This window comes from Acanthopagrus latus, chromosome 14 (genome assembly GCF_904848185.1).
Source record: "Acanthopagrus latus isolate v.2019 chromosome 14, fAcaLat1.1, whole genome shotgun sequence".
Lineage (NCBI taxonomy): Eukaryota > Metazoa > Chordata > Actinopteri > Spariformes > Sparidae > Acanthopagrus > Acanthopagrus latus.
The window spans coordinates 17288905-17316133 of record NC_051052.1 but is presented as its reverse complement, the minus strand read 5'-3'; the positions used below and the strand labels follow the sequence as shown (position 1 = coordinate 17316133).

General features: G+C 42.3%; 2 protein-coding genes across 3 annotated transcripts; both read left to right on the top strand.

The window, feature by feature from the left end:
- The first annotated feature begins 10865 nt into the window (after nt 1-10865).
- myf6 (myogenic factor 6) lies at nt 10866-14198 on the top strand. The gene is made up of 3 exons (XM_037122472.1): nt 10866-12736; nt 13149-13242; nt 13599-14198. The coding sequence occupies exons 1-3, from the start codon at nt 12173-12175 to the stop codon at nt 13706-13708; spliced, it is 768 nt and encodes a 255-aa protein (XP_036978367.1). The 5' UTR covers nt 10866-12172; the 3' UTR covers nt 13709-14198.
- A 4099-nt stretch (nt 14199-18297) lies between these two features.
- Nucleotides 18298-22166, top strand: myf5 (myogenic factor 5). 2 transcript variants are annotated; one of them, XM_037122471.1, is made up of 4 exons: nt 18298-18398; nt 19960-20414; nt 21351-21423; nt 21702-22166. In XM_037122471.1, the coding sequence occupies exons 1-4, from the start codon at nt 18323-18325 to the stop codon at nt 21896-21898; spliced, it is 801 nt and encodes a 266-aa protein (XP_036978366.1). In that variant the 5' UTR covers nt 18298-18322; the 3' UTR covers nt 21899-22166. The 2 variants fall into 2 exon arrangements, with proteins under 2 accessions (XP_036978366.1, XP_036978365.1); XM_037122470.1 differs by lacking the exon at nt 18298-18398 and having other exon boundaries at nt 19821-20414.
- Nucleotides 22167-27229: the final 5063 nt, after the last annotated feature.

The following is a 27229-nucleotide window of genomic DNA, read 5'->3' as shown; positions in this document are numbered from 1 at the left end:
CATTGTGTCGTGATGCTCAATCTCTTTGAAGAGCAATTTCACAAGCGAGTCATTTCAAGAATAAAAACGACAAAGGAATGTAAAGATGAATATGAAAACGACTGGTGATTCTACATTTGTATTCCAAACAATTGGTACGTAATGAACAAAATATCAGCGACGCTCATTCAGCTCAGCCTTTATTACTGATCGCGCGCATTAAAGGAGCTTCAGAGGATCTGAAGAGGCGTTAAGAGATGATCTATAATTAAAATAAGAGAGATGTGCTGTTGATGACTGTGACGCGAGGGCCGAACTTGCACAATCACTTCATGGTGAAGTGAGCGGCTTTGAGCGTCCACTTCATTCATCATCCATAGTCATTATTTTCTGAACAACGTGGGGTAATATTTCAACTCTTTGATGAACACATTCATAACACTGTAATGAAAATCAGGCCCGCAACTAATAAGATTGTGTCGATTACTTATTTAAATGAGTAGATCTTTGTACGCCACTAAATCTCATCAGTTGAAGCTGGTGAGGCTTGAACATGTGACTATTCTGGATAATTAGTTTTGATAACTTAAAGCATCAGTCACAGTGCTGAAAACATCGTCAGCTGGTCAATTAAAGCCACTACGAGAACTTTTTTCTGGTTGATTCTGGCGCCCCCTGTGGACAACAGTGGTATGAGCACCACAGCCTCCTGTTGTAAACGTTGGGGAGCGACCGTTGGGGCTTTTTCTGGGTCGATACCGATTATTATAAACAAGTAGCACACTTTTAAATTTGTTAACTTCATCTGCAATCTGACTGAAAACACTGAATATAATCGATCTACCCGTAGTAGAGATGTCGATCTGGCAAGCATGTACATTAGAATTGGAGGTGAGTGACATTTTGAGACACAGATGTTTTGTAGGATTCACAGCAACAATATAATATATCTATTTGTGGTTATGTTTGATGAATAACTGTAGTCTGATGACAGTGAAACAAAGACAAACATGTTGTGTTAGTGCCTTGCGACCAGACTACAGAGCAGCTTCTGTCCTCAGTATGTGAAATCCCTCAATTAATCCTCTGTGCCATAAATACAGTCTTTATTATTGATTATCCAACACAGATAAATTGGAAGAATTACTATATTTATCATGTAAAAACATGTGTAAATCACGTAGAGGCATCAGTGTTAAATCTAGTTCTTCATAACTAGTTAAAAACTCGCTTAAAACTGAAATAGTCACATACTGATAAACGAGGACTTGCAGACGATTGCAGAAGTTTAGACACACTGAAGCTCGGTCACAAAGCCCGTGTCTAATGAAGTTGACTCTGGATGATACGCCTTCAGAAGAAGAGTTCATATAAACTAATCAACAGGATAAAACGATGGTTTTGGGTGACGCGGGCTGAGCCAGACATGCCTGTGCTCTTTACCCACTGTGGCTTTATGGCTATCATGTTATTGGCTGCACCCAGCCAGAGCGTCAGTGCCCCCTCGCTATCTGTTGTTTTAATGATAGACCCCCATATAACCAATTATACAGCGCAGCGGTGCCCCTCTTCTCACTCGTCAACACCGACATTCATCAATATCCTATTAGTTTCTCTTGGAGCCGCGCACTTTATCCCCCCCCTCGGAAAAAAAAGTCTGCTGCTGCTCTTGTTGTTATTCAAGAGTCCCAATTTTCCTTGTAACAAAAACTCGCTTTGTTCTGGGCTCAGACACTTCAGGAAAAACTAATATTGGTGGATCATTGTCGCCGAGGTTGCCATGGCTACAGTCACACTTCCCTGATGATTGGATTCAGTCTGTGTTATCGCTGGCTGCATCCCCCGACTCCCAGAGGCGGCGTGATATTAATGATAGCGATGTTCTGCCGTATCGTTTACAGGCTGCAGCATCAAAGCGATGCGGGCTGGAAAGAAGAAATAAAAACACACACACACACACACACACACACACACACAGACGGCCTTCTTTTGATTTGGATTCACTTTCACACCCTTCCTGCGCTTTTGAGAGGCGCTTGTCACAACGCTCTCCCCGCGACATGAGCCACTTGTCAGAAGGTACATGGACAAGAGCTGGAGTGTGACGCTGAGGGGCCAGACTGGGGGGCCTCGGGGGTCAACGTCTCAACCTCTCCGGCCAGACGAGAGGTCTCCTATCGTCTGCTGGAGGGGTCAAGGCCAGTGCCCTCTTTAAGTCCCGATCAGCGGCTCTGTCTGGAGCGGCAGATAGTGATACAACGGCACACATAGACACCGAGAGGCAAGCAGGCCAATCCATCACTCTCCTGAATGAGGACAGGATCAATCAGGAGGGACCTTCAGATCACTCCGAACTAAATCACCATCGGTTGTCAGGTGATAAGCCTGTTCTCAGCGCAGACTCGCTGAAACAATGGCGGAAAAAAAAAAAGGGGGAGACGTGAACAGCTGGCAAAACCTGCGGCCGTGTCGCTGTTTCTTCCTCTTTTTCTTGATAGTTATTATTCTTTGCATCCATTTGCAGGAACAACCCTTTAAGCCAGTCCATCAATACCAGTCCATTTGCGAGAGGCTATTGACATTGTCCGACCACAGCCCAACACTCTCATAATGCAACGCTCTGAGGTCATTGAGAGTTAGCTGGCGATCGGGCAAGCTAGCGAGCTCTCTCGCCTCGCTAATTGATGCACTTCAGCCGCTCGGCCTTTGAACTGAATCCCTGCGTCGTCTACCAGAGAGAAGGCAGATGCCATCAGCGTTGCCTCCCCTCTCGCCTTTGAAACCCGAACCCCCTGTCGAACCCGCCGCTCAGAGCACGAGTGACAGGAGCCGTCTGTTAGCGTAGCACCAGAGACCGCTTCGCTCCCCGCACCGCTCGACCACCGTCGAGACTGAAGCCTGAGAGTTTCTGAGGGAGCCGGGCCAGAAAGATTAGCCGGAGATGCTATCATACTGGCACCGACTGTAATGCTGGCTGACTCTCGACTGGCTCAGAGCTCGGTAGGGCCAAGGAGGAGAGCCATTGTTTGTGCAAGACTATAGCCTGGACTGGATCCCGTCCAGCCCTGTGCAGGGAGGCTCGAAGGAATTCACTGCCAAAGCGTCTGTGCATATAGGCATGAGGTTTTGTGATTCCATCTCATTAAAGATAATGTAACAGCAGCTACATTTGCACGAGTGGCACTTTTGAAATCCTGCAAAAGTAATGGCTTTGTTGGAGGATAAGTTCACCCCCAAAATGAAAATATAGTCGTGGTCTTCTCACCGTATGTCAGTGGAGGGTACAAAACTGTCTGGAGCATCGCAGCAACACGGCGATGCATCATTCTGCTAAACAACTTGGAGCAGTGATACAATCTGACTCCGCACAGCTGTTCAGTGTTGTTCAAGCCTCTTCAAGCCTCTTGTTTCTGACATGATGTCATTTACAACCTTTTAAAAGCCAAAATCTTCACTCTGGCTGCTCAAGAAAAGGGAAGGAGCTGCCAGAGGCACGATAAAACTGCTCAGAAATGTATTGTGGACTAAGAAACTTGACTTCCCGTAGACAAAAGGTGTGAGTAGATCATGACTGATCTTTTTATTTTTGGCTGAACTTGTCCTTTCTCTGTATGCTTTAATTGATATTCTCTGGCAACCTGCCCAATTCCCAAATTCCCCTCTAGGCTTTCACAAAGTTAGGCCACTTTTATTAGCTGCACTGATCTTTTTCTATGTGGCACGTCCTCCTCAATGTCATCGTCATAAAATCCATTTTCTGGTCATAGTTTTTTTCGGCAGCTGCTTTGATTAAATAAGCCTGAGAATAAACAGGTAGTGAGCCTCGATGGTCAAATGAGTGTGAACAGAAATAGCAGCGCAAGAGACATCTCATTACAGGCCAAACTGATTGCAAAGTAAATCTCCGGTAAGTAGATGGATTTTGCAGGAGGAAGGGAGTCTTCTTGCTAAAGAAGATTATGTCGGCTAATAATTGCGTGTACTGGTATGAAAACTGGGGTTATTTTTGGCTGGTAGTAAAGCTGGATGAGAGGCAGAGGAGGCTAACTGGAGAGGAGGAATGACGGCTCATTGCAAACGCCCACCTGTTGTTGTCTCTCTCAGCCATTTCTTTCTTTCTTTTTTTTTCTCTAGTTATCTGCATTAAATTGCTTTTTTGCAGGCTCGTCCAACTCCTCCGCCCACTCACGCCTCAAACATTTGGCTGTCGCTTCCTTTAGAAAAGAGAAATTCAAGTCCAAACAAATGAAAACATGTCACTCAACACAACCGATGTAAACACGGCCCCTGCAGCCTAATTCTAAACGTCGTCGTAAAAACAATGGGATTTTGTTCATTTTGCTGTGTGTCTGCTGTACAAAGTTAGCTTACACAGGCTAACCTTTATCTTGATTTTCTTTCCCATGTACGTCTCTGTCAGCAGAGCAGACAAAGGCACCGGGACGAGGACGTTAACATCCTTTGAACTGTCGTAAAATCCGACATGAGTCTGTCACAAAGAAATCCCCAGTATTGGCAACCAAGAGAAACACGGAAGATCTCACCAGCAAGTCCAGTGAAAGGTCAGTTTGTTGTACAGCTTTAAAGGAAACTCTCTTTGCAATGATCTGATGTTTCTCCCAAGATAAAAGGTGAAGTTATAAAATATAAATATCAGTTTTTCTCCCTCAAAGACAGCCAGTTTGAGCAACGTGGTCTATTAGCCACGATCAAACAGTAAACTCAGATGGTCTGTCGCAATATTATCACCTCTTTGACAGATTGTTCGGATGATTTATGAAAAATGTCTTTTTGTTGCTCTACAAGCGGAGGAAAGAAGTGAAAACATCAATAACGAGGCTGCGTCCGTCTTAAATTTCCTCTGGCGGATCAATGCCTGATGAAAATCTGATGCAACGTTTGTTATCATCAGAGTCCGAGCGTCTCGTCTCAGAGTCCATAACTTTATTGAGATATGAGCGCTTGTTTTCCACCAGCCTCTCTTTTACTGCCTGAGTCAGTGGGCTGGAGACCCCGAGGGCCACAGGGTCGTGATCCAAGGTGAGGCATTGTCATCGGGCCCATGACCAGGGTACTTAACCCTTGATAGGCTAATTCATATCCCAGGTGTGGAGCCGGGTTATATACGGTGTGTCCGTCATGGTGATCAGAGTTTCCTCTAAAGCAGCCCAATGAGTGTGCAGCCTTGTCTGAGGCAGTTGGGAGGTGACGGGGTGGTGGTGGAGGTGGTGGAGGTGGTGGAGGTGGTGTGGAGAGAGACGAGGTCCTACAGTTCATGTTCATTATCAGTTCTGTTGGGTGACCTCCGTGTCAGCGCTGGTCCTAACCGGATCTCTCTTCTAACACTCGCTGAGAGGAGGAAAATCACACGGACACCCCCTTGCGTAAGACAACACTGCAGGAAGGGATTTTTTGTGTGTGTGTGTGTGTGTGTGTGTGTGTGTGTGTGTGTGTGTTTCTGCACTGTCTGGAAATCTGAGATGAAGAACTAAGTTCGCACTAACAATTAACTCCTGTGGGTTAGAGGACCCCTGAACGCCAGAACAGCAAGATATTAATATTGTTTGCTCTTTTAATCTTTAATGCACCAGTGTGATTCATTCTGTATGCTGAATACTGGATGCAATTCGTTCTTCATTGGACAGAGAGACACAATCTGTATAGTCAGAAGTGAATCTGCAGCACGCAACATGTGATCGTGTCTTTCTTATTTTCGCTCCCAGCACCTGATCAATTATTCACTTAAGTAATAATGTGGTGGAGACACTGACTGTCCCTGCTGGGATCGTGTCCTACTTTAAAGCTTGGAACATTGCTAGAGTGCAGAAAAGCCATTTTTTAAAAAAACGTTTCTTCCTCACACATCCTCATGCGGCTGGAAGCAGGTTATGCAGGGAAACGGAGGAGATGAATTCAGTTCTACCCAACATAAAACGCATTTGCACTTAAAGAACTTATTATTTAGTTCTTTTTCAGTCTTTAAATAAAAGGAAAGACGGTCCCTCTCTGTAGACACGACAGTCTCTGATTTCACATTGTCCAGTTTATCCATTTCCCCCCTAATGCGACTGGACAATACCTGGTGTACAACACAATCAGTGGATTTGGAGGAGCTGTTGCAGTATCCCCTAGTGTACCGTTTCCTTTTCACAAAAGCTTTCAGATGAAATAGGTTCCCAACAACGCGCCTGCACAAAAATCTATGATGGCACCCTGTTGTGAAGGAGATATAGGAAACGCTGCAGCATCGTCTTAAGTTAGAGTGGAACAGAGTGAGGGAGAATCATTTCCACGAACCAAAACAGCACAAATAATAGACAGAATATAAGATAAGATAGGCCCACATCCTGTCTGCCCTAAAGATAAGAACAGAACTTGTTGTAGGGAGGTTTTGAAATAATCCCCTCAAAGTCTTTAATACATGTCAAGTTACATCATTATTTCATGGAACCTGGTTTCACAGGAGGCAGTTGTGATATGACCGAATGGCAAAAACAGCCCCTAATTGTTAGTATTTCTCAAAATGCTTTTCAGTATTTAGTGTCATATCAACTGCAACACAATCTAAAGAGGCCTGAAGTCATCAGATCATTGTGTCGGCTCGTGCTGTACATGTACGCTCAAATTTCATCGTGAGCATTTCGACGCAGACTTCAGACTGCAGAGCCACAGCCTCCGAGCGTCTTTGGATTCTAGACAGATTTACACTTCCTGCAGTCCATCCCGACTCCACCTCCCTCGCCTGAGAGGCCAGATCCTCCAGATCCTCCGGTCTGACTTTTCCACCCGAGCTCTCCCATGATTCTCCCTGACAGCTGAAGCGTCAACCCCCCTGACACTGACGGGAATTTATGGTCCGGTTCAGGATGCACAGTAGCCCCGGGGAGAGAATACACGATCGGGGCACAGCGGGGACACGACTCCATTCATCTCGAAAAAAAAGTGCGCACTTCATTTCAGCTCAGCAATCGTGGCTAATTATCGCCCGGAGTCAGGCTTAATTTTAATATGTATTATATTTAAAAACCCATTTGGAGCAACAGTTTATCAAATATACTTCTAATCATCGTTCATTCCTGCTCATTTGTCATTTGTCTTCGGCTTGTTTGCATGAAAATGAGAAAGGTTCGGTGACTTTGAATGCAGCGCCGGTTTTGTTTTGACTTCCGTGACATCTGTGGGATGCAAAAATCTGTCTTACCTGACGAAGTGCTCTCTGAAACCAACGCCTCCCACTCCAGAGAACTTAATGCACCGCGCTCGTAGGCACCAACACACCCACACTCTCCTCTATTGTACACATCATTTCTGCCACACGACAAGCTCAAAAAACAGCAAGACCAATAAGAAAAGTCATATTGTTTTTCACGAGCGAATGCCCCGGAGAATACATCGTCTGCTTCAGAATGAAAAAACAAACAAAGGACATTTCGTACATTTGCAATATTTGATGAAATACACAAACTGACAACAGACTCTGAGTGTTTTACCAGAGTGCATTAGGTACTTCTAGAAGTTTTCCCAGACATTATGCATTAATAATGCAGGGAGTGTGGTGTAACTGCTCTGAAAATGAAATATACTACACATCCATATTCCGTTCTCCTGCATTAGCGGTAGGGTAATATATAAATGCACCTGCAGTGCTGGGAGTACGTCTGACCACTAGAGGTTCGTGTTCGTGGCCACTTAAAGGCTCAACCCCATTTCCAATTTCTAACTCTTACACCTCAGAACAGAAATAGGTTTGAAACAAACATCATCAGTTGTAGAGGACCCGACATTTCCGATACGTCCTCTTCAGCTGTAGTGATCTCTCCTGTGTGACTGTGGCAATCCTGCTGTTATCACAACGCCATTTACAATCTAATGGAGATATAGAAAAGAATGGATGCTCGCAGTTTGTTCACAACTTCTGGTGACGATTGTTTTATGCCTGTTATAAAGAAAAGGAACATAATACTTTGAAGGACGTTGAGTTTTCGAAGCCCTCGGTTTGGACATGGATTTTACATTTTAAACCCGTGCTGACTGTCATGAAATAAATGGACAATTTCTGCTCATGCACACAAATTCTATGTTCCCTATTTCATGAATTGTCATGTTACTACTTGGCCGATTGATGTCGTGATACACAGAATAGGACCCGAACACGAGACACACAAGCAGGCGGGAAAAAAACCCAAAAGACGAGCTTTAACAATAGTTGATAACACAAGTCAATGAAATCCCAAATCCTAAAATTGAGGCAGCAACACAAGGCAGGCAAAGGCAAAAATAATCAATCTGAAAGACAAAAGCACAACAAAGTACTCAGAGACACAAGAACAGATTCAACAGACGAACTAACAAAGACAACAGGGAGCAAGCAGACTATATAAGTGAAGACTGATTAATTTATAGGACACAGGTGAGCACAGAAAAAGGGGCGGGGAGTCACACAAAGGCAGGAAACTAAAAGTAAAACATGACAGAACTTCAAAATAAAACAGGAAATAACAAAAATAATTGACCAGAGTCGCGAATGAAGCTGTGATCACTTTTTAAACTTTATTTATTGTCTTAATCTGATCTGCTCATCACTGGAGCGGTTGGGGCATCTCATTGGTGCTGCCTTTCACACCCAGAGGGATTTAAACCGACAACCCTCTGGTCTCAAGCTCGCTTCTCCAATCTTTAGACCACCACCACTTTGGTCACACTTGCTACTCAAAATGTAAATGAATCTTTTTCGTTAAACCGACTGTTTCTTAACGAGTAAAACCAAACACAAACAAAGTGCAGAGCTCCTTAATTGATTACATTAGTGTTAATATGGGGTTTTATAGCGCTGTGACTGTCAGAAATGTTGTGGCATCGGCGCCTTTTTTTTTTTTTTTCTACCACCTGTGTGGTTTTGAAGTAATTATGATTGAGAGATAATGGGATTTTCAGAGAGCTGTGAAACCTCTAATTGGAATCACTCCCGGGAGGCTGAAATGAATAGTCCTCCTCACCTGGCTGATCTTAAAAACAGCCTGTGTAATCCGACGTGAATGCAGCCCCGACTCAAACATCATATTCGAGCGTGTGTCGGTGAGTTAGGCGACTGAAGAGGGACCATGTTGACTGGTAATAGTATTTCAGACACCCTGACAAATGTTGAAAAGCACCCGTGACTCTCCGCCTTTTCCACAACAATGTAACAGAAGCCGGGAAGCGAGAAGGGGGGGTGGGGGTCCGGGATATCCATAGGGTAAAAGTAAAACCCCACCAGAACTGCAGCCATATACAAAAATAGGAAATCCTTCACATTCCCGCCTGTGAAGTTTCCAATTGTAGACCTTTCAAGGTTGCAGCAAAAAATGCCACAGGCTATATATCACCTCCTCGCGGGCTTTAATCTCTTTTACGAATCTGAGATGAATGAGCCACGTTGCTATTTATAACAGCCCCCGTGCACGCATGTTTCTCCGAGCGTGTTTTGACTCTGCACATTCCGATCCATCTATGTTGGGATTTTCTACATGTTACAATCGGCCATACCATTCCCAGAGGCTAAAAACAGGCACAACACACCTCGACTCTGTGGGATTTTATGGCTTCAGTACATGAATTACACTCTGAGCGGGTGTGACTGTTTAACCTGGTTACTGAGCATGTAGTTCTCATCAGAAAACTGTTCACACCAAGGCTTTCTTACGCCACGCAGCTCTTTATTATAAGGTACACAAAGAAGTGGGTAGTTACCAGGGAGCAAGCAAAGGACGAATCAGGAAGTACTTGTCAATAAAATGATTGAAATAGTATATTGAGAATCCTAAAACTATCTCTGAGCTCCCAGGAAAACTGTGTAACCATCATGTGATTCAGGACTACTTTGTAACAACTCAGTATTGTTGAGCTTTCCTTGAGTAGGAAAAAAAAGAGTAACTAATGATTAAGTAATTAGTATTTTAGGAGTCTACTTGGTAACATCTCAGTATGTGTCACTTTACTGGAAGATACACAAAAAGAGTAACTAATGATTAAGTAATTAGTTATTAATGTGTCTACCTAGTAACTACTTGAAGATGCACAAAAAGAGTAACTAATGATTAAGTAACAAGTAATTAATGTGTCTACCTAGTAACTACTTGAAGGGGCACAAAAAGAGTAACTAATGATTAAGTAACAAGTAATTAATGTGTCTACCTAGTAACTACTTGAAGGGGCACAAAAAGAGTAACTAATGATTAAGTAATTAGTAATTAATGAGTCATTATTAGTTTGTGCCACTCAGCAGTTGGTTCATAGTTAATCAGGATCAACTCATGAAGACACTGGTCAGATATTCATGAACTAATCATTACCTAATGACTCGTTAATACAGTATCTCTTAGTCTGTTCTCCAGTAACTCATCATTATCTAAAATATCGTCCTCGAATCACATTTATTCAAGGAACACTTGAGATATTAACACTGACATTTTTGTGTACCTTAATTTAGTGTGTTACCATAACTTGTAACAAATGTTTTGTAAATGACTGCTGATCAAACTTAGATTATCTGATTTTTTGGGTCCACTTTGAAAGAAAGTTTATTTTTTTGAGTCTTGTTTCTCGTCCAGCTCATCAAATCTGACGCTTCGGGATGCTTACGTTCTTATCTTTAAATGTAAAATGCACTATATGAATAAACATACCTGACGTGCCTTGTCAAGGAGCCAATGTAAACAATCTGTAAACACAATATTGACGTAGCTTTTATTAACTTTGTACAGCGCGCTTGTTAGCAAACAGTTGATTATTTACACATTCGGCAGATATGGAACAACGTTTGGAGTCGTGTCTGTGTCCACCAGATGAATGTAAAGCTCTGTTTTATATCTCTTCCATCCCCCTGAGAGAAATATCTGCCACTACAGCTGCAAAATGCTTTTCTGTGCCCACTTTATCTGTCTGCTGTTGGGTGGTGAGCAGGTAGTGGAGTTTTACCCTGAACATAGCTGCCAGCTGAGTCTGAAAGCAACACAGGTGACGGCAGTGAAATTAAATGATAAAGTTGCAGCATTACAAACCAAAACAATAAACTCAAAGAGGCTAAAACACTCACAGAGAGCTGCAGGTCACTGCATGGTCAGGCGATTAATGTCCATTGATCACCAGGTCACTTCAGATACTTGCTCCTAACAAGGCAAACTTTGTGAAGTGTTCTCAGCAAATAATGTTTTATAAGTTTTAATAATCAATTCTTGAAATGAGCTTCAGGGCGTTTTAATTAAAATGCAGTTCCAGACAAATTATTGACGATTCCGACTGCGGATTTACATTTATTAAAAAAAAAAACAAACAAAAAAAAACTTTTAGAAACAGCCGCAAACTTATCGACCTTTAAAGTATTTCACAATGAAACAGGTAGAATTATTCTGAAGTGAATAACGGGGAATGTATCTCAAAAGTAAGGTGATTAAAAAGCAAAATCTATGGTGGCCCTGAAGGTTTAAACGCAACACCATTTCAGAAAACACAACAGCACTTTGTTGGGTTTTCTGGGATGTTGTTGTGTTTTGTGAAATGTTGTGTTTGAACCTTCAGGGCCACCACCCATGACAAACAGTGTAAGAATACTGTAAATCTGGTCAATATGAATTAAACAGAAAGAGAAGATAAACACATCAACAAATACAAACAGCTGACCGTCCAGAAATGCAAGATGATTGTAAATACGGTAAAAACACTGCAGGGATAATGATTTCTGTGGAGAAGGAGGATAAACATGGGACACAACTTGACACTAAAAGGTTTAATCTTTCGAGTGTCATATTATTGATCTTAAAAGTCATTAACAAACCTATTAAATGCAACTGTTAAAGTGATTCCCTGACACCAGTAACTCCATTTACATTGAGTTTTTACCCAGTTTGACTGTGTCACAACAGGTCTTTCACTTTCTCAGTGACAAGCTATGGGAAATATCACCACCGTTGCCATTTTGTGCGGATGTCAGATATTTAAGGCGCCTGTCGTGAAACCTGAGGTGACATTTCAGTAGCTTCTGGAGGACTTAATGTACATGCATTTCCTCCACAAAGTCACTAGGTTGTAAAGAGCCATTGAGAAAAAAAAAGAAAAAGAGAAAGATGCTTGATGCAGTGTGACAGCCAAAGTGTTGGATAGAGTTTCACATTCTATATATAAGCCTGGTGACTTGTGTCCCTGCTGCTCCGTTTAAATGCCAGAGCCACACTGTCAAAACAGAGTGAGGGGGCGCAACAATATGATGGACCTTTTTGAGACCAACACTTATCTTTTTAATGATTTGCGCTACTTGGAAGAAGGAGATCATGGACCACTGCAGCACCTGGACATGTCGGGGGTGTCTCCTCTGTACAACGGCACTGACAGCCCGCTGTCTCCGGGCCAGGATAATAATGTTCCGTCCGAGACCGGCGGGGAGAGCAGCGGGGAGGAGCACGTCCTTGCGCCCCCGGGTCTCCGTGCGCACTGCGAGGGCCAGTGCCTCATGTGGGCCTGCAAGATCTGCAAGAGGAAGTCGGCGCCCACGGACCGACGCAAGGCCGCCACGCTCAGGGAGAGGCGGAGGCTCAAGAAGATCAACGAGGCCTTCGACGCGCTGAAGAGGAAGACCGTGCCCAACCCCAACCAGCGGCTACCCAAGGTGGAGATTTTACGCAGCGCCATCAGCTACATCGAGCGGCTGCAGGAGCTGCTGCAGACGCTGGACGAGCAGGACAAAAGCGGATCATCCCACAGCTTTAATGGCAAAGAGCACAGTGTAAGCTGCCATGACACATTCAGTATGAGTGAGGTGACTTTATAATAAACCTTTTAAAATTCCCACGTGGACTTGTAACGCGTCTGTGGTGCGTTTAATGACCTCAAGACGTGTTTACTGCATGTTTATATCTCCGTGTCACTCTGATATTTTTATTCCAGTTGTGAAATTCATTAGCTGATGTTGATGTTGACAACTTTACAGCTTCCTCTGCGAGGACACTGACGTGTTCTCCCGGGAATATTCATCTTTTTTAATTTATTTATGTGCTTTATTTGTGTCTCATAAAAGTTTGGCCTGTTTCTGTGTTAGCCTAGAAGTGTTTTAAAGTCAGTTTGATGAAATGTACTTGTGTTTATCCAGGAGTTGACCAAAGACATGTGTGAGTAACATGTGACTTGTGTGTCTACAGGTGGCCAGTCATGAGTATCACTGGAAAAAGTCCTCGGAGAGCTGGTCGACCTCTGCTGACCATTCCACTGCAGCAATGACAAACCAGAGAGACGGTACATCTGACAGACTTTGGAGTTGAATGTAAAAATCCAGAGAAAAAATGCCATATTTTGGAGAAAAAAACATCAGATTTCTGAGGTTTAAGGTTAAAATTAAGATTTCTGGAAAAAAACAGCAGAATTTGTAGTTTAACGTTAAAATTAAAAGAAAAAAACGTCAGTTTAATGTCAAATTCAAAGAAAAACAGTCAGTTTTTTGAGAAAAAAAACATCAAAATTCAATTTCAAGACAGATTTCGAGGAAAAAAATGTCAGAATTTGCCTAAAAATTCTTTAATTTAAAAAAAAAAAATGTATTTATTTATTTTTTTTACAGTGGCTCTTATCCTGTTCTGTATCTTTGTTTTCAGGAACAAATGAATCTTCGGCGTCCTCCAGCCTTCTCCGTCTGTCGTCCATCGTGAACAGCATCAACAACGACGAGAAAATCAACTTCGGCGGGGATGCCTCAGTAAACTGAAACATTTGAACAAGACCTTGACAGGAAAACAATCGTTGAATTTAACATTTTCCATTGCTTTTCTCTAAATTATTTCCACTATATTCAGCCAATTCTGGCTTCTGTTTGTTTATGTAGCCTTTGTTTTTACAGCAGGAGCGACAGATTGTACATATTTTATAAGAATGTGATGTTTAGATTTATTTATTTTATATTCAGATGCACACAAACTCTCTGGGGAAGATGATATTTTATTTAAGTATTTGTACATAACTGACCAAGAGAATAAATTGCGACTTTTGCAATACTAAACCGCTGTGTGCCTCGTTCTTTAAGGGCTGGAAGAGTCTCAGACCACATGTATGTTGTTCTGACTTGATATCACAACACTAACACCAGTTCTCCACCAGTTTCCTTCTCTTCTCCTTGAATCTGAGACCGCTGCAGCAAGGAAAATCGCAAAGTATTTTGAAAAATAAAATCTGAAATTGAAGAAAAACTTTCAGAACTTTTCAAATCAAATCAATTTCAAATTTGGAAAAATGTCAGATTTTTTTGGAAATGTTCCTTACTTTGAAAGACAAAATTTAATTTTCAGCAAAAAACTTTCAGAACTTTTGTAAAATTGTCAGAATTTTTGAATTTTTTGAAACTTTTAGAAAAAACATAATTTGTAAAAAATGTCTGAATTTTAGAAATTTTCATAAAAATGAGTTTGAAGTTCATCTTCTCCTCTCCTCTGAAATAACAGGTCTTAAAATTTCAGAACTTTTAGAAAGAAACGTTTGGAAAAAATGTGGGATTTTTTAAGAAGAAATATGAGAATTTTTAGAAAAAATATGAGATTTTTTTGGAAAAATATGAGAATTTTAAGGAAAAATAAATGTCAGAACAATAGAAAAACAACTCTGAGAATACATTTCAGGATGACACACAGGAAAGGGCCCCAGTAGTGAAGACAAACCTTCTTAACATGTGATGCCCCCACATGAACTTTTAGAGAAAAAAAAAAGAAAACATTTCAAAATTTTTTGAAAAAGTGTCCAAAAATTGAGGTCAAAGTCCTCTCCTCTCCTCTCCTCCCCTCTCCTCTCCTCTCCTCCTGGTCATACACTAGTGACATGGAAACTTGTGCAACAGGCCTGAGTGCAAAGCTCACAGGAATGATGAAGTATAATTAGGACTTTAATCATCATCACTGGTTTCGTCATCACACGGAGCACAGAGCTATTAAAGCAGGTGACGTGATGCCAGCAGCACTCGAGTCTTGTTTGTCGTGTATCGACAGGAGAGGGTGGTGTTTGTTGATGGTGTTGTGGGGTCTGCTGGTCTCCCCTCACGACACAAAGTCCTGCTTGACCTCTTGCCTCGTCTCCCAGGCCTGCAAACACAAACACACAAACACATGGTTTCACCGTGCAGCTCGCTCGGTCGGTTCGTGGTTCTGGCTGCAGCACAGACTCTGTAACATCGGCTTATTTCAGGCTACTGTTAAAGAATCCCGGCTGATGCAGACACAAAGGACTCCTTAAAGCGATTCAATTTGCACCGCTGAGCTCTCTGTATCTCCTGCCTGGCTGTTATAGCTCGAACTGAGGGAATATGGGATGGATCTCAAAGGATTCTCTCAGCCTGCTGAAGTACGCGCCGATCAAAGACAGTCTGAAGATGACGATGATGCTCCATGACCCGTGATTTTCATCGCCGTACGAACCAAATGTGATGTGATTTCGACGAGGCAGGAAGGCTCCAAACCCAGCCTGATAAAACAGAACCATCACTCTCTGTCCCGTTCACATTACATGTCTATAACCTGACTGTCACAGCAGGAGGTGGTGCAGTTACAGGTGAGAAGGCAGGCAAGCCAGTGACCACCGTTCAGGACTGCGTTATAACACAACTTACTTACTACGACTCACCACCAGACTTTGAGCGCCTACGTGTTCCTGATCAGAACTAATTTCATCAGTGTGTTTTGTTTATTTATTTGTTTATTGTTGCTGATTTTTTTTAATAATGCAACTCTGCAACATTTTAATTAAACTTGTTTGTGTATTTGACAGGGACAGTGCGCAGCTTCTTAGCAGCAAGAGTTCGCCATGAGCTAATTTACATCTGTAGTGTCCCCGGGGCAAGAAACAGAGACAACATCTCTGCTAAGAAAATTTCAATATAGTAGAGACAAAACTGGCCACAACACAATACACATTTCGCTGTACAACAACGTGCACAACAACAACAATAAGAGGCAGAAATCAAGTCAACAATACGAGCGCTTGTTCCAGCACTGAGCTGAATTAAAAGCTGAAGACAACACGGTGATCCAGGGCTCTTCTGGGGCTCTTCTTCAACACGACTGTTCATATCTCTTACCAAATATCCTGTTGTCTGTAGACACCAGACAGAAACACGATACTCCCCAAACAGTAATGTGATTTTAATGGGCCTCCCGCTCACTCGCTCCATCTGATAGCACAACACATCCCGCGCCTTAAATTAATATCTGTTTGGTAACGACCTCGGACGCTTATTACCGCCGTACATTCAATTATTTTCTCGACATACTCTTTAAAACCTATTAGAAGAGTTGTGTCTGCTGTAAAAACTCAACATCCTGCCGGGTTCTGAACCCTCCCGACTTGTTTTAAACGCCCCCCCAACAAAGAAACCCTCTCGGAGCCCCGACTCTCTCTGTGTCTGACTTTACAGGGATTTCTGTGTTACTGATGACACCATATAATTCTCTTTTGGCTGTGAAGGCAGTGTTTTTAAAAGTCAGAGCTGATGAAAGGCGAGCTGTTACAGGAGTGTGTGGGGGTGGGCGGGGGGAGATAAGCCTCGGGCCTGACTGCTCTGATTTATCCAGACTTTCCTTGAATATCCTGCGAGGAGAAGGATTCAGCGCTGGCTGTGCACCTTCTCCCCGCTCGGTGCCAAACAAATGGTGTTGCCACTCAAGAGGTTGTTGTTCTGTTTGACTGATTCTTGAGGGGAATGTAAAAATGAACTTTGGTGGGGGAAAAACACTAAACTTTGAAAAAAAGAATGTATCTTTATTAACTGTCTTTATTATTGCTGTGCTGTAAAAAGTATCCAAAAGTAACTATTTTGTGTTAAAATGTTATTTTGAAAATAGAGAAAGTCACTGTTCTTGAGGAAACATCTTTAAGTATCTAAAACTGTCAAAAGTAACTTTTCAAAGTAAAAAAGTAGAAGCAAATCCTACATATATTCAGTGATGGAATGTAACTAAGTACATTTACTCAAGTACTGCATTTAAACACAATTTTGAGCCACTATTTCCATTTTCCATGTTTACTTTACACTCCTACTCCTTCACATTTTGCAGGCAAATACTGCATTTTTTACTCCTCCACATTTATTTGATAACTTAAGTTACTAGTTACTTTGCAGATTACACGCTGCATCAGAACTGAAGTAGCATTTATTGAAATCAAGTTAAGTAAAGAACAAATACCTCTGATACACCCATAAGAATAGCACCAGATTAAAAGTCTTCAAGCATCTGATATCAAATGTATTTAAGTATCAAAAGTAACTAAAAGTAAATCAAACATATATTACATGTATGTGTGTTCTGCATACTTTGAGCCAACAGATTGTTAGATCCCATGTTCAACATTTTTCTAACGATCAAGAGTTTTTTTTTAAAAATTAAATCCTGAAAATAACTTGTAACTAAAGTTATCAAACAAATACAAAGGAGTAGAAAAAGTGACGCACTGTCCTCCAAAATGTAGCAGAGAGGAAGTTTAGAGAGGAAAATGTCAGAGATGGAATGTAACTAAGTACATTTACTCGATTGCTGTAATTAAGAATAAATTTGAGGTACTTCAGATTTAGTAACTAGTGACTAAAGTTATCAAAAAAAAAATGGTGAAGTAAGAAGCTCAATATTTGTCTCCAACTAATGTGGAGTAAAGTACAAATACCTCAAAAGAGAACTTAAATACAAAACTTATTTATATTCCAACTATGTCACTAAATATTACTGTAACATATTTCACTATAATCTGTTTGTTGATTCTGTTTTCTTGTATCATACTGATTCATCAAAGTAACTTGTAACAAACTGTGTTAAATAAATGTAGTGGAGTAGAAAGTGTGCAGTCGCAGACAACAGAAACACTCATAAGTGTACTAAATTACAGTACTTGAGTAAATGTTTGTCGCTACATGCCACCGCTGGAGACCATCACAGAGATCTGGGCTGCAGAGCTGATGCATTGTGCAGGAATGTGGCTCTTTCTGTGATGGATCTGCTCTCTGTCGGGCTTCTGGTGTTGCGGCAAACAGGCAGCAGATTAAGTCAAAGCTCGAGGCCGTTTAGAAGAAATAAGGTTTTCAGACGTGAGCGAGATGCACATAAAGGATCACCTCCTGCCCTTCACTTAACTCTGTCTCTGACCCCTGAGAACAACACAAAAACAGCAAACTGGAGGGAGTTCCCAGGAGACCTGCGCGTAAAGGCTGCGCCATCGGAGCGCCGGCGCGTCCCCGGTGACACCATGTGCTGCTGCGATCGAACTGCAGCCTCGATCATCTGCGGCTCGATTAGCAGGTTTTCTCATCGTGGGGACGTTGTTCTTTGATCCTCCCAGCAGCTACAGGCCGATGTCTTCTTCAGCTGTGCCTAATCCAAACTCCGACTGCAATTCAGAGGCAGCAGCGGGCACCGGTGTTTTCTTAGGTGCGCGCTGTTCCCAGAGAGAGAGAGAGAGAGAGAGAGAGAGAAAAGGGGCTCCGCCAAACGTTTTGACACATTGTGAGAAATATCCGCATTGTATCCTTGTAAGCTGTCAACAGCGTCATTACCTGCAGTCCGTCTCAGGGTCGAGCTGCAGAAAAAAGCCTCTTTTACAGCGTGAAGGAGAGCAAATCTGCAAAAAAGAGACAATTCAACAGCTGCTGACATGGAGAAAATAACGAGTTTGGGGAAAAAAATGACTAAAACATCTTGAGAAAGAGAAAAATGAAAATATTTTCAGTTGTATTATGATTCCTTAAAAAAAGGAGCAACAAAATCATGTTGAGATTTCTGCACTATAAATATCTCTGCAGCTCAGTTTGCTTCAGATACAAAGACCTTTATTTTTATGAATCCCACCAGGGTTAATCTGTTAGAAACAGTTTGTTGGAAGAAAAAAAGACCCCACAGTAAAATGTAAGATATGGCAAAGAGCTCCATGGAGTAATAAAAGAAAGTTGAGAAATAGAAAATGTCAACAAAATGTTTGACCAAGACGATAAAATCAACAAAAAAAAAAATGGCAAAAAATGAACGACAGAGGGTAGAAAAACACATCGAGAGGAAACTAGAATACAGTTACTTGATTGCAAGAAGAGGTCAAGTCCTCCTCTTGAATAAAAACTGCTGCACCATCATGGCCATCTGCTCTGTGCTGAACTGAAGCACTCGACTTGTGTCAATAACCTTTAACGGTTAAAATTTGTCCCTCTGCGGCGCGGTGGTGCGGCGGTTCTGGTGTCAGTTGGTGTAATTGCTGTTTTAATGAGCTTCAGCAAACAGCGATGGCCTCACTCGCGGCACCTCCAGTGACGAGGCCGGGGTGTTTAGAGGGAGCTTACCACTGTAATGTGAAGGCTTGAAATGTTACACCTTCCTTTGCAGCTGGGCTGCATCTGCAACGCTGTCGTCTCCACCGTAAAAATCGGCCCTGCATACTCCTACAACTGGTCACCCTCTTTTTTTACACAGTTTGACCAAACAAAACTCGCTCTCTTTAATGTTTATGTCTTCATAGCCGAGCGTTGCTTTCACTGTCGGCTATGATGTGAACACCCGGAGGCCGGTTACAGATAAATCAGGGCAGAATGAAGGACTTCTGCTGGGTTAAAAACAGGTCATGTGGTGGTTAAACCCGCTCCAGAAACATTCCCGAGCATTGTGTTCATCAGGGCCTCGTAGGAGCAGAAGGGCCCTTGGAAGCAGAGAGTGGTGATGAGTAGGAAAACACCAGTAAGTGCAGATGTGGGAAACTCTGCAGGGTACTGGGGGGTGCGAGGCAGCGGGTTGGGATGGGGCAGGGAGGGAGCTGAGCTAACCCCAGCCTGCCTTCTGGCTGGGCCAATGGGCCATGGTAATTAGATCTGGCCAATGTGGGCCCTGGGCTCTGGCCTGGGGGCATATAAGGGGGGCCTGGGGCAACAGACCCCTCATATCACTCAGAGGTCTCCTCTCTCACACCCCATTCCTCTGCCCTCCTTCTTTGCGCCCTCTCTTCTACAAGCCATGGACGTCTTCTCGCCATCCCAGGTCTACTACGACAGAGCGTGCCCGTCGCCTCCAGACAGCCTGGACTTCGGCCCCGGCATGGAGCTCGACGGCTCCGAGGAGGACGAGCACGTCAGGGTTCCCGGGGCCCCTCACCAGCCGGGACACTGTCTCCAGTGGGCTTGCAAGGCCTGCAAGCGCAAGTCCAACTTTGTGGACCGCAGACGGGCTGCCACCATGCGCGAGCGCCGGCGACTGAAGAAGGTCAACCACGCTTTCGAGGCTCTGAGGCGCTGCACCTCGGCCAACCCCAGCCAGCGCCTGCCCAAGGTGGAGATCCTGCGCAACGCCATCCAGTACATCGAGAGCCTGCAGGACCTGCTGCGAGAGCAGGTGGAGAACTACTACGGCCTTCCTGGAGAGAGCAGCTCGGAGCCCGGCAGCCCGCTGTCCAGCTGCTCTGACGGCATGGTAAGACCTCTCATCCACATGCACATCTGGCTGCGGAACGTCCTACAACTGCGAGCACGACAGGACTTCACCCGGAAAAAACCTCTGTTGTTGACCAAAGTATCTGCAGAGCCTGCCGCCAATTCTCATTACCATGCCGAGTATTTCATTTCAAAACAGAGCCAGGAGTTCCAATTTACGAACCTATTAATCAAATAAGCTTGTCTTGCACCAAGACCTCAATTACCACGGCTCCCCATGCGTGTCATACTCTCCTATAATTCTTTAATTCAAACATCAATTCACTCAGTAGTCTTACATGTATTTCTATCCGCTGTGTTTTTATTACAAGTCCGGATGAATTAGTTGTTCTCAACAACAGCCTGAATGTGACAGTGAATCAGCTAATTCTAAAAAAGACTTATAACGCTGGATGCAGTAATGGCTTTCCCACCACCGGACACTTTATAGCCCTAATAAACCCGAGCTAAATCCACCTTGCAGGAAGGTCTGGCAGGAAAAAAAAAAACAAAAAAAAAAAACTGGGCGCTTTTTCTGCATTCCATCCTGACTGCATGTTCTGCGCCGCTGCCAGGATTTTCTGCAGATTTACTCAGAGAAAGTGTCATCTTGCACAAACTGGTGTTGCTTCCACTGATACAATCGATTCGCCACGCTCAAGAGTCGGCCGGGGCGCGAGGGGGGGGCCGAGCCATACTGCCACTCTGGCTTTAAGGTGGATGTGAAATAAAGAAGGCCATAACTTTGGAATTCAGGATTTATTAGCCTGTCAAGAAATATCGTGAAGGGCACTGGTTGTTTTTGCCCTTCTTCACAGCCACCGTATATATATTTATACAAACATAACACATTATTTTCTGTTGGCTGTTTTTTTGTGTGTGTGTGAGTGTGTTTGAAAGAATTCAAGGGTAAATTTGATTTCTCATTGCCTTGCAGGTTGACAGCAACAGTCCAGTGTGGCAACAGCTGAATACAAACTACAGCAGCAGTTATTCGTATGTGAAGAACGGTAAGACCTTTGGACTGCAGCAGCGGCCTGTTGTGAATTTGACAAAACATTTCTGTGTAACGACTGAATAGGAGATTATTTGTGTTTTAATTTCCTTGAGTGCCAGGATTAGTGTCCTAGAGGGCCAGGATTTAAAGCCACAAAAAAAAAAAACCTGATAAAGCATAAAAATGACAAAAACATTGTGTTTTTTGATAAACAGCCATCTCTTGTGTGTTTCTTCTTTACACGAATCACATGCAGAATTGGGTTAACTCAAATTCTCGTCCTCTTTTCAGACACTTTGGGCGATAAGGCAGCCGGAGCCTCCAGTCTCGAGTGTCTCTCCAGCATCGTGGACCGCCTGTCCTCGGCGGAGACCAGCTGCGGGCAGCCGCCTCTGAGAGACTCGGCCACCTTCTCCCCCGGCAGCTCCGACTCGCAGCCCTGCACGCCGGAGAGTCCCGGATCCCGGCCCGTCTACCACGTCCTGTGAACGGAAGCTCGGATGTTTTGCCTCAGGCTGCATTCGCGACAAGAGATAAGAACTAGTTTGTGCAAATCTGAGGGAGCTGTGGCCGGAAGCTTTTATATTGTACATGAGATTGTAAATAATGTAAATGCTCATTTATTCTATACATGCTATTATACCCAGTGAGACATATTTAATTATGACAGTTAATGTAATGTTGCTTTTTTTTTCTCCGCCCCCCCCGACATGAAGTGGTATTTAAGCAGTTTGGATTTCTTACTTTCCGTGTTGTCCTGAACATTAAATCTTTCACTGTTTTGTACAAAAAAAGTTTCTTCTTCTGTTTCTTTGTGACCATGTGTTCAAAATATCTCATGAATCATCATGCTAACGTAGGACGTAAATAGTGAAGTAGTGAAAGAAATGAGCTCTGGTGCCTGTTACTTCACTGATAAATGTGAAAGTGACATAAATATAACTTTCAGCAAAAAACAAAGTTACTCAACATCAAAATAACACCTAAAAACTGTCGACCAGCTCACACTTGTGTAACATTTTGAACCAAAAATGTTACAAATGTCTTTAAAACAGTGATTAGAGGGTGCAACACTTAAAATAAAACACTTCAAAAATTCATCATCTGCTCCTAAAACAGTTAAATTACACAATTTACAGTGGTTTTTGTTCCTGAGGTCTTTCATACATCTGCACATCTATAATCCTCTGTATGTATTTCACATGCAGAGCCATATTAAAGAATGCAGAGATGTTTAATTACTAAACTATGGAATGCATGAACTTTGCGGTATAACAAAAGGTGGCTGTTCACAGTGACGGGCAGGTCATGTATTACGTGTCTCTTGCGAGGACATTTTTAGACCGTCTCTGGCTAACAAGGTGCGGAGCTCACATTAGAAAACTGATAGAGGTCAGCTGATAACCATTAATTACGTGTCACTGCAGTAATCAGTCATGTAGCCGCCCGCGCTGTGAGTCATTCCAGCGGTCTGAAAAAATTACCTCCTGCGAGGACTGAAACCTTAAAGATGTCCGACTTTGATCCGCCTTCCCGCATCTCTTTGTTCCTCTAATGTGTGTTTTTTAGTGTACCTGTTTGTTCTTCCCCTCCAAATGTGAGTCATCATTAACACCCTCGATTACGCCATCAACACCAGAGTTGGGAACAAATGGCCTCTAATTGTACTTTAATGTGTGACTGAGGGGGGAGGGGGCGGGGCTACACGTGTGTCACACTGCATCATGTTTGTCATCAGGCGGTAAGTAAGCAGGATGTATTGTTTTAGTTCATTCAGTCTGTTGAAAGGCTCTTAGGCTTCTCTTCTTTTGTGCAGATCTGGCTCTCGTAATTGCATCCTCTTCTCTCTGAAACACATTTTCTCTCTCTTCTGTCTTTGTTAATTTACAAATAAAGGGCAAATATCTACTCGGATATTCTCCTGTTTCACTGTTTCTCTCTCTGTTATATCCACAGAGAGCTTTTTAACGGCTCAGTGCATCATCGTTTCCATTTGGACACGAGTATAATGTTTCTTACTGGTGTTTACAGGATAATTAAAGTCATTTTTAACATATTCCCAATAAGGAGCCGTGGAAAAAGTATTCAGATCCTCAAGTGACAGTCAGAAAACCCCAATTTGTAATAGCCATCTTTCTTAAATGGTGAATATAGAGTTAATTTAACATCAGTTAATAGTTTTTTCACTATAAAATGCTTATAAATCATTTATTAAGTGATTGTTTAATGAAATGTCGCAACTGATGTTTATAATATTTTGTTAACGGTTAATAAATACCATGTAGTTCAACTATAAACGTGATTTGGACGACCATTATAACCATTTTATATTTAAAAACAATACAATTAACACTTAACAAATACACTGAACTACACATTTTGCACATTGCTTCATCAGATTCGTTCTGAAATTGATTTCAGGTAAACAGCACAGAAAATGGACAGATCACAATCACATTGCCTCTCTGGGCTTGACAGTCTGTACAGAGGACGACATCCTCTGTCCTCAGACCCTCAAATCACGTGAGGAAAAACCTGCCATGCTGAGAAAAAAATATTTAAAGAGGGGAATAAAAAGCCTCAGGAAGACAAGCAACAGATGATATTTGTGAAGAGTGTGGATCCAGGAGGACGACTGAGCAGGCCGAGGCATCGCCAAGTGCTGCCCGAGCCAAAAGGCTGAAAGTTTGATCAACTATACATTTACAAGTGTCAGTTTTGTCATTGTGCATCCATCTACCCAACAGCATTTTCTCCTTCCACCACTGGAGACATTCAGAGTGTAAACACAGCTCATCTCCACCACACTGTCTCTCTCTCTGTGTATGTGCCACACTGCTGTGAAACATTGTGGACATTCCAGCGGCGGCTTGTATTTCAGCAACCTCCACGGCTGCGTACGACCGTCCAAATGTCACAGATGTCACGTGATTCATGAACGGCTCACTCACTGAGTGTCAAAAACAAAGACCGAGCCACGAGGTCACGTCAAGGTTGCCCAGCACGAAGTCGGGGAAAATTAAAAAGCGAGAGAGAGAGAAATCTAATTATCATGCATCATTGATGTGAATCTTCAACTATCAAGCACAGTCATGACTGCAGTTCACGCCCAGACCACAAGGGGGAGCTGTTTCTTGCATTTCCTACATGTTATATTTGACATCTGTGTTTTAATAATTAATATATAGACTATGTTTAAACCCAAGGGAGCTATTTACAGCCTCGTATATTTTCTCCTACTTAACAGGAATACTGATCTTGTGATGAATGTTTAACTTGGGTCTTTGGTGAACTAAATTTGCCCCTGAGGCGTCGACTGTGATTACAGTACCAGCGCACTGCTGATCTATTAGTGACACTTCAGCTGATGTTTCTGATGATGGTACAGCTTTGAGGAGAGCAACAACCCACGACTGATTACACACAAACGTCTAGATTAGCTAAAAGTCTGACGTCGTCTCGTTCATCGCACGAACCAGCGGTGTCACGTCATCAATCTGCTGATCACGTCAAACCAAAAGATGCACGGTATCATCTGTCAAAGGTTTATATTCAATGCCCATATCTTTATGGCGAGTGATACAACAGAGGCATGAAAAATTAGCGTTAACACTCAGTTTTCTCCGCGCTATTTCAAGAAGCGGAGGTGTCGGTGGAGGATTACAAAAAAGACCGAGAAGGCGACGAAAACTGTTCTCATACCTTTCATCTATTAGAGAGTTTTACACTGAGAGAAGCTGAAGGAGAATATACTTTTCATCTTTAACTCCGGTAAATCAGAAGTGAACCTCTGGTTGTGTGAGGCGTGTGATCCTGAGGAGTTTCATCCAGGCTCTCCGTGCTCCGGACAACAGGCGAGAGATTCGTCACCTGCATCAACGTCGCCTGAACTCTTTGATATTTGTCGCCTCAGGCCTTTGGTCACTTGCTGTAGAATTGGATATTCAGGCCCGAGAGCAGCTCTGAAGGGGATTTTATTGAACCAAACACAACGAGAAGCAGCACCTCTGCTCGTACTGTCACCATCTGAGCTTAATACCCTCCATTTACAAGAGTCTCTTTATTAGTCTCAGTGTCTGCTCTTTGTAGCGACCTGACAAAAGGCTATTGACGTTCTGTTCCAGGGGCTGAAAACACGGAGGAGTCTTCAGAGGAACACGTCGGTACACAAGGTTTAATCACTCCGGCTTCAGCTGCTGCACTTAGATCAGTGCAATGAGATCAGTGACAAGCTGCTGCGTCGCTGATATGAGAAATTAACACAGCAAAGGCTTAACTATCAGATTTACTTTGTTTATGAATGTTAAGTATTAGATAATAAAGCCCTGTAGCTCATTAAAACATGCTCAGCATTGATACGCATTTATTGGTGTGATAATAGCATCACACATGTAACTCTTGTAAGAAAATTATACGTTTTTTTAGATTCTGCTTAAAAACGTCAATGACTGACATTGTGAATATTGATATTCATTGAAAGTTTCCTATAAGTATGGATGAACGTCTTATAATCAGCATTACACGTTATTCTTTATCATCTATTAACTATTATTACAACTATAAAAATAACTGTTTTGTAGGTTACCAATGTTACTAAGCCTAATTACCATTAACTTAACACGCTTAACATTAACACTTATTAGGACATTAATGTTAAACCTCCGATCTTCTGTGTCTGCGGTAGATCTTCAGTTATGTGATATATTGTGTCAACACTATAAACATATATTGTCAGATTATAAGACATTCACCAGCACTTATAATATTCCTGTGAGCAGTTTTTTTAAACTTACATCAATAAAAAACTTATGAGTGTCTTTTATTGTTGAACGCATTTAGAAAGTTACCAACCTAACTTACCTTTTATGTCAGTGTTAAACCTTAACTAAGCTGCTTTGTTTCATTAACAGTGATTACAGTTAACTATAATTTCTGCTGCTACTGGATCAAAACAAATCTTTTATTATTCCCCTTTTATGCATGTTGATGCTTATTAATAGTATACACACTGTAGCATGCTTTTCATTTCATTATGCTTATTGTTGGACTGGCTGAACTTTTTCCTTCGTTTTATTTTGACAAGTCTGAAAGAAATTTGCATTAATTCATTCATTCATTATTAAGTACTGACAGTTAACTTTGTGTTGATGTGATAACTGACATTTTATAATGTTTTTAAAGGTTTAACAACAACATTAAAGGTCGATTGACATGTTTCGTATAAGTGTTTTGACTCTTTTAACAATAATTATAGTGCATTGCTATTAGAAACACTACAACAGTGTTGTTAATGTTAATCAGCATATTTGAAGGGTTCATAATGGTTTTATTATTTTAATGCCAAACACTGATTAATAAAAACATTTCTCTTGAGCAGTTCCAAGGGAGACAAAAAGGTGCTGCCAGTATGAAGAAAATACCGACTATATTAACTAATATACTGGAAGAACCAACATTACAACCACATTGACGCAGGAGGTTCAACTGTGAAGTTACCGACTGGACTAAAATACTGTCTGGTTCTAACAGTCCATGCGTTTTGTCCTATTGAGTGGTAGAAGTAAATACAAGTCACACACACATTTTGTTTTGAGTTAACGTTTGCAAAGTAGCCAATACCAGCGCCAACACACTCCTACAGACGCTAAGCAGTAATGTGTGTATGTAGGCAGTGGACCAAACCACTGTGAGGCAAATGAAGGGGGGGGACCAAAACATGCACAACGCATTATTTTGCAGTGCATCTAAATAAATAGTCTAAATAGTGAACAGATGGCATCTAAACTGTCGTGGGATGTGAAGGAAAGGTCGACAAGCTC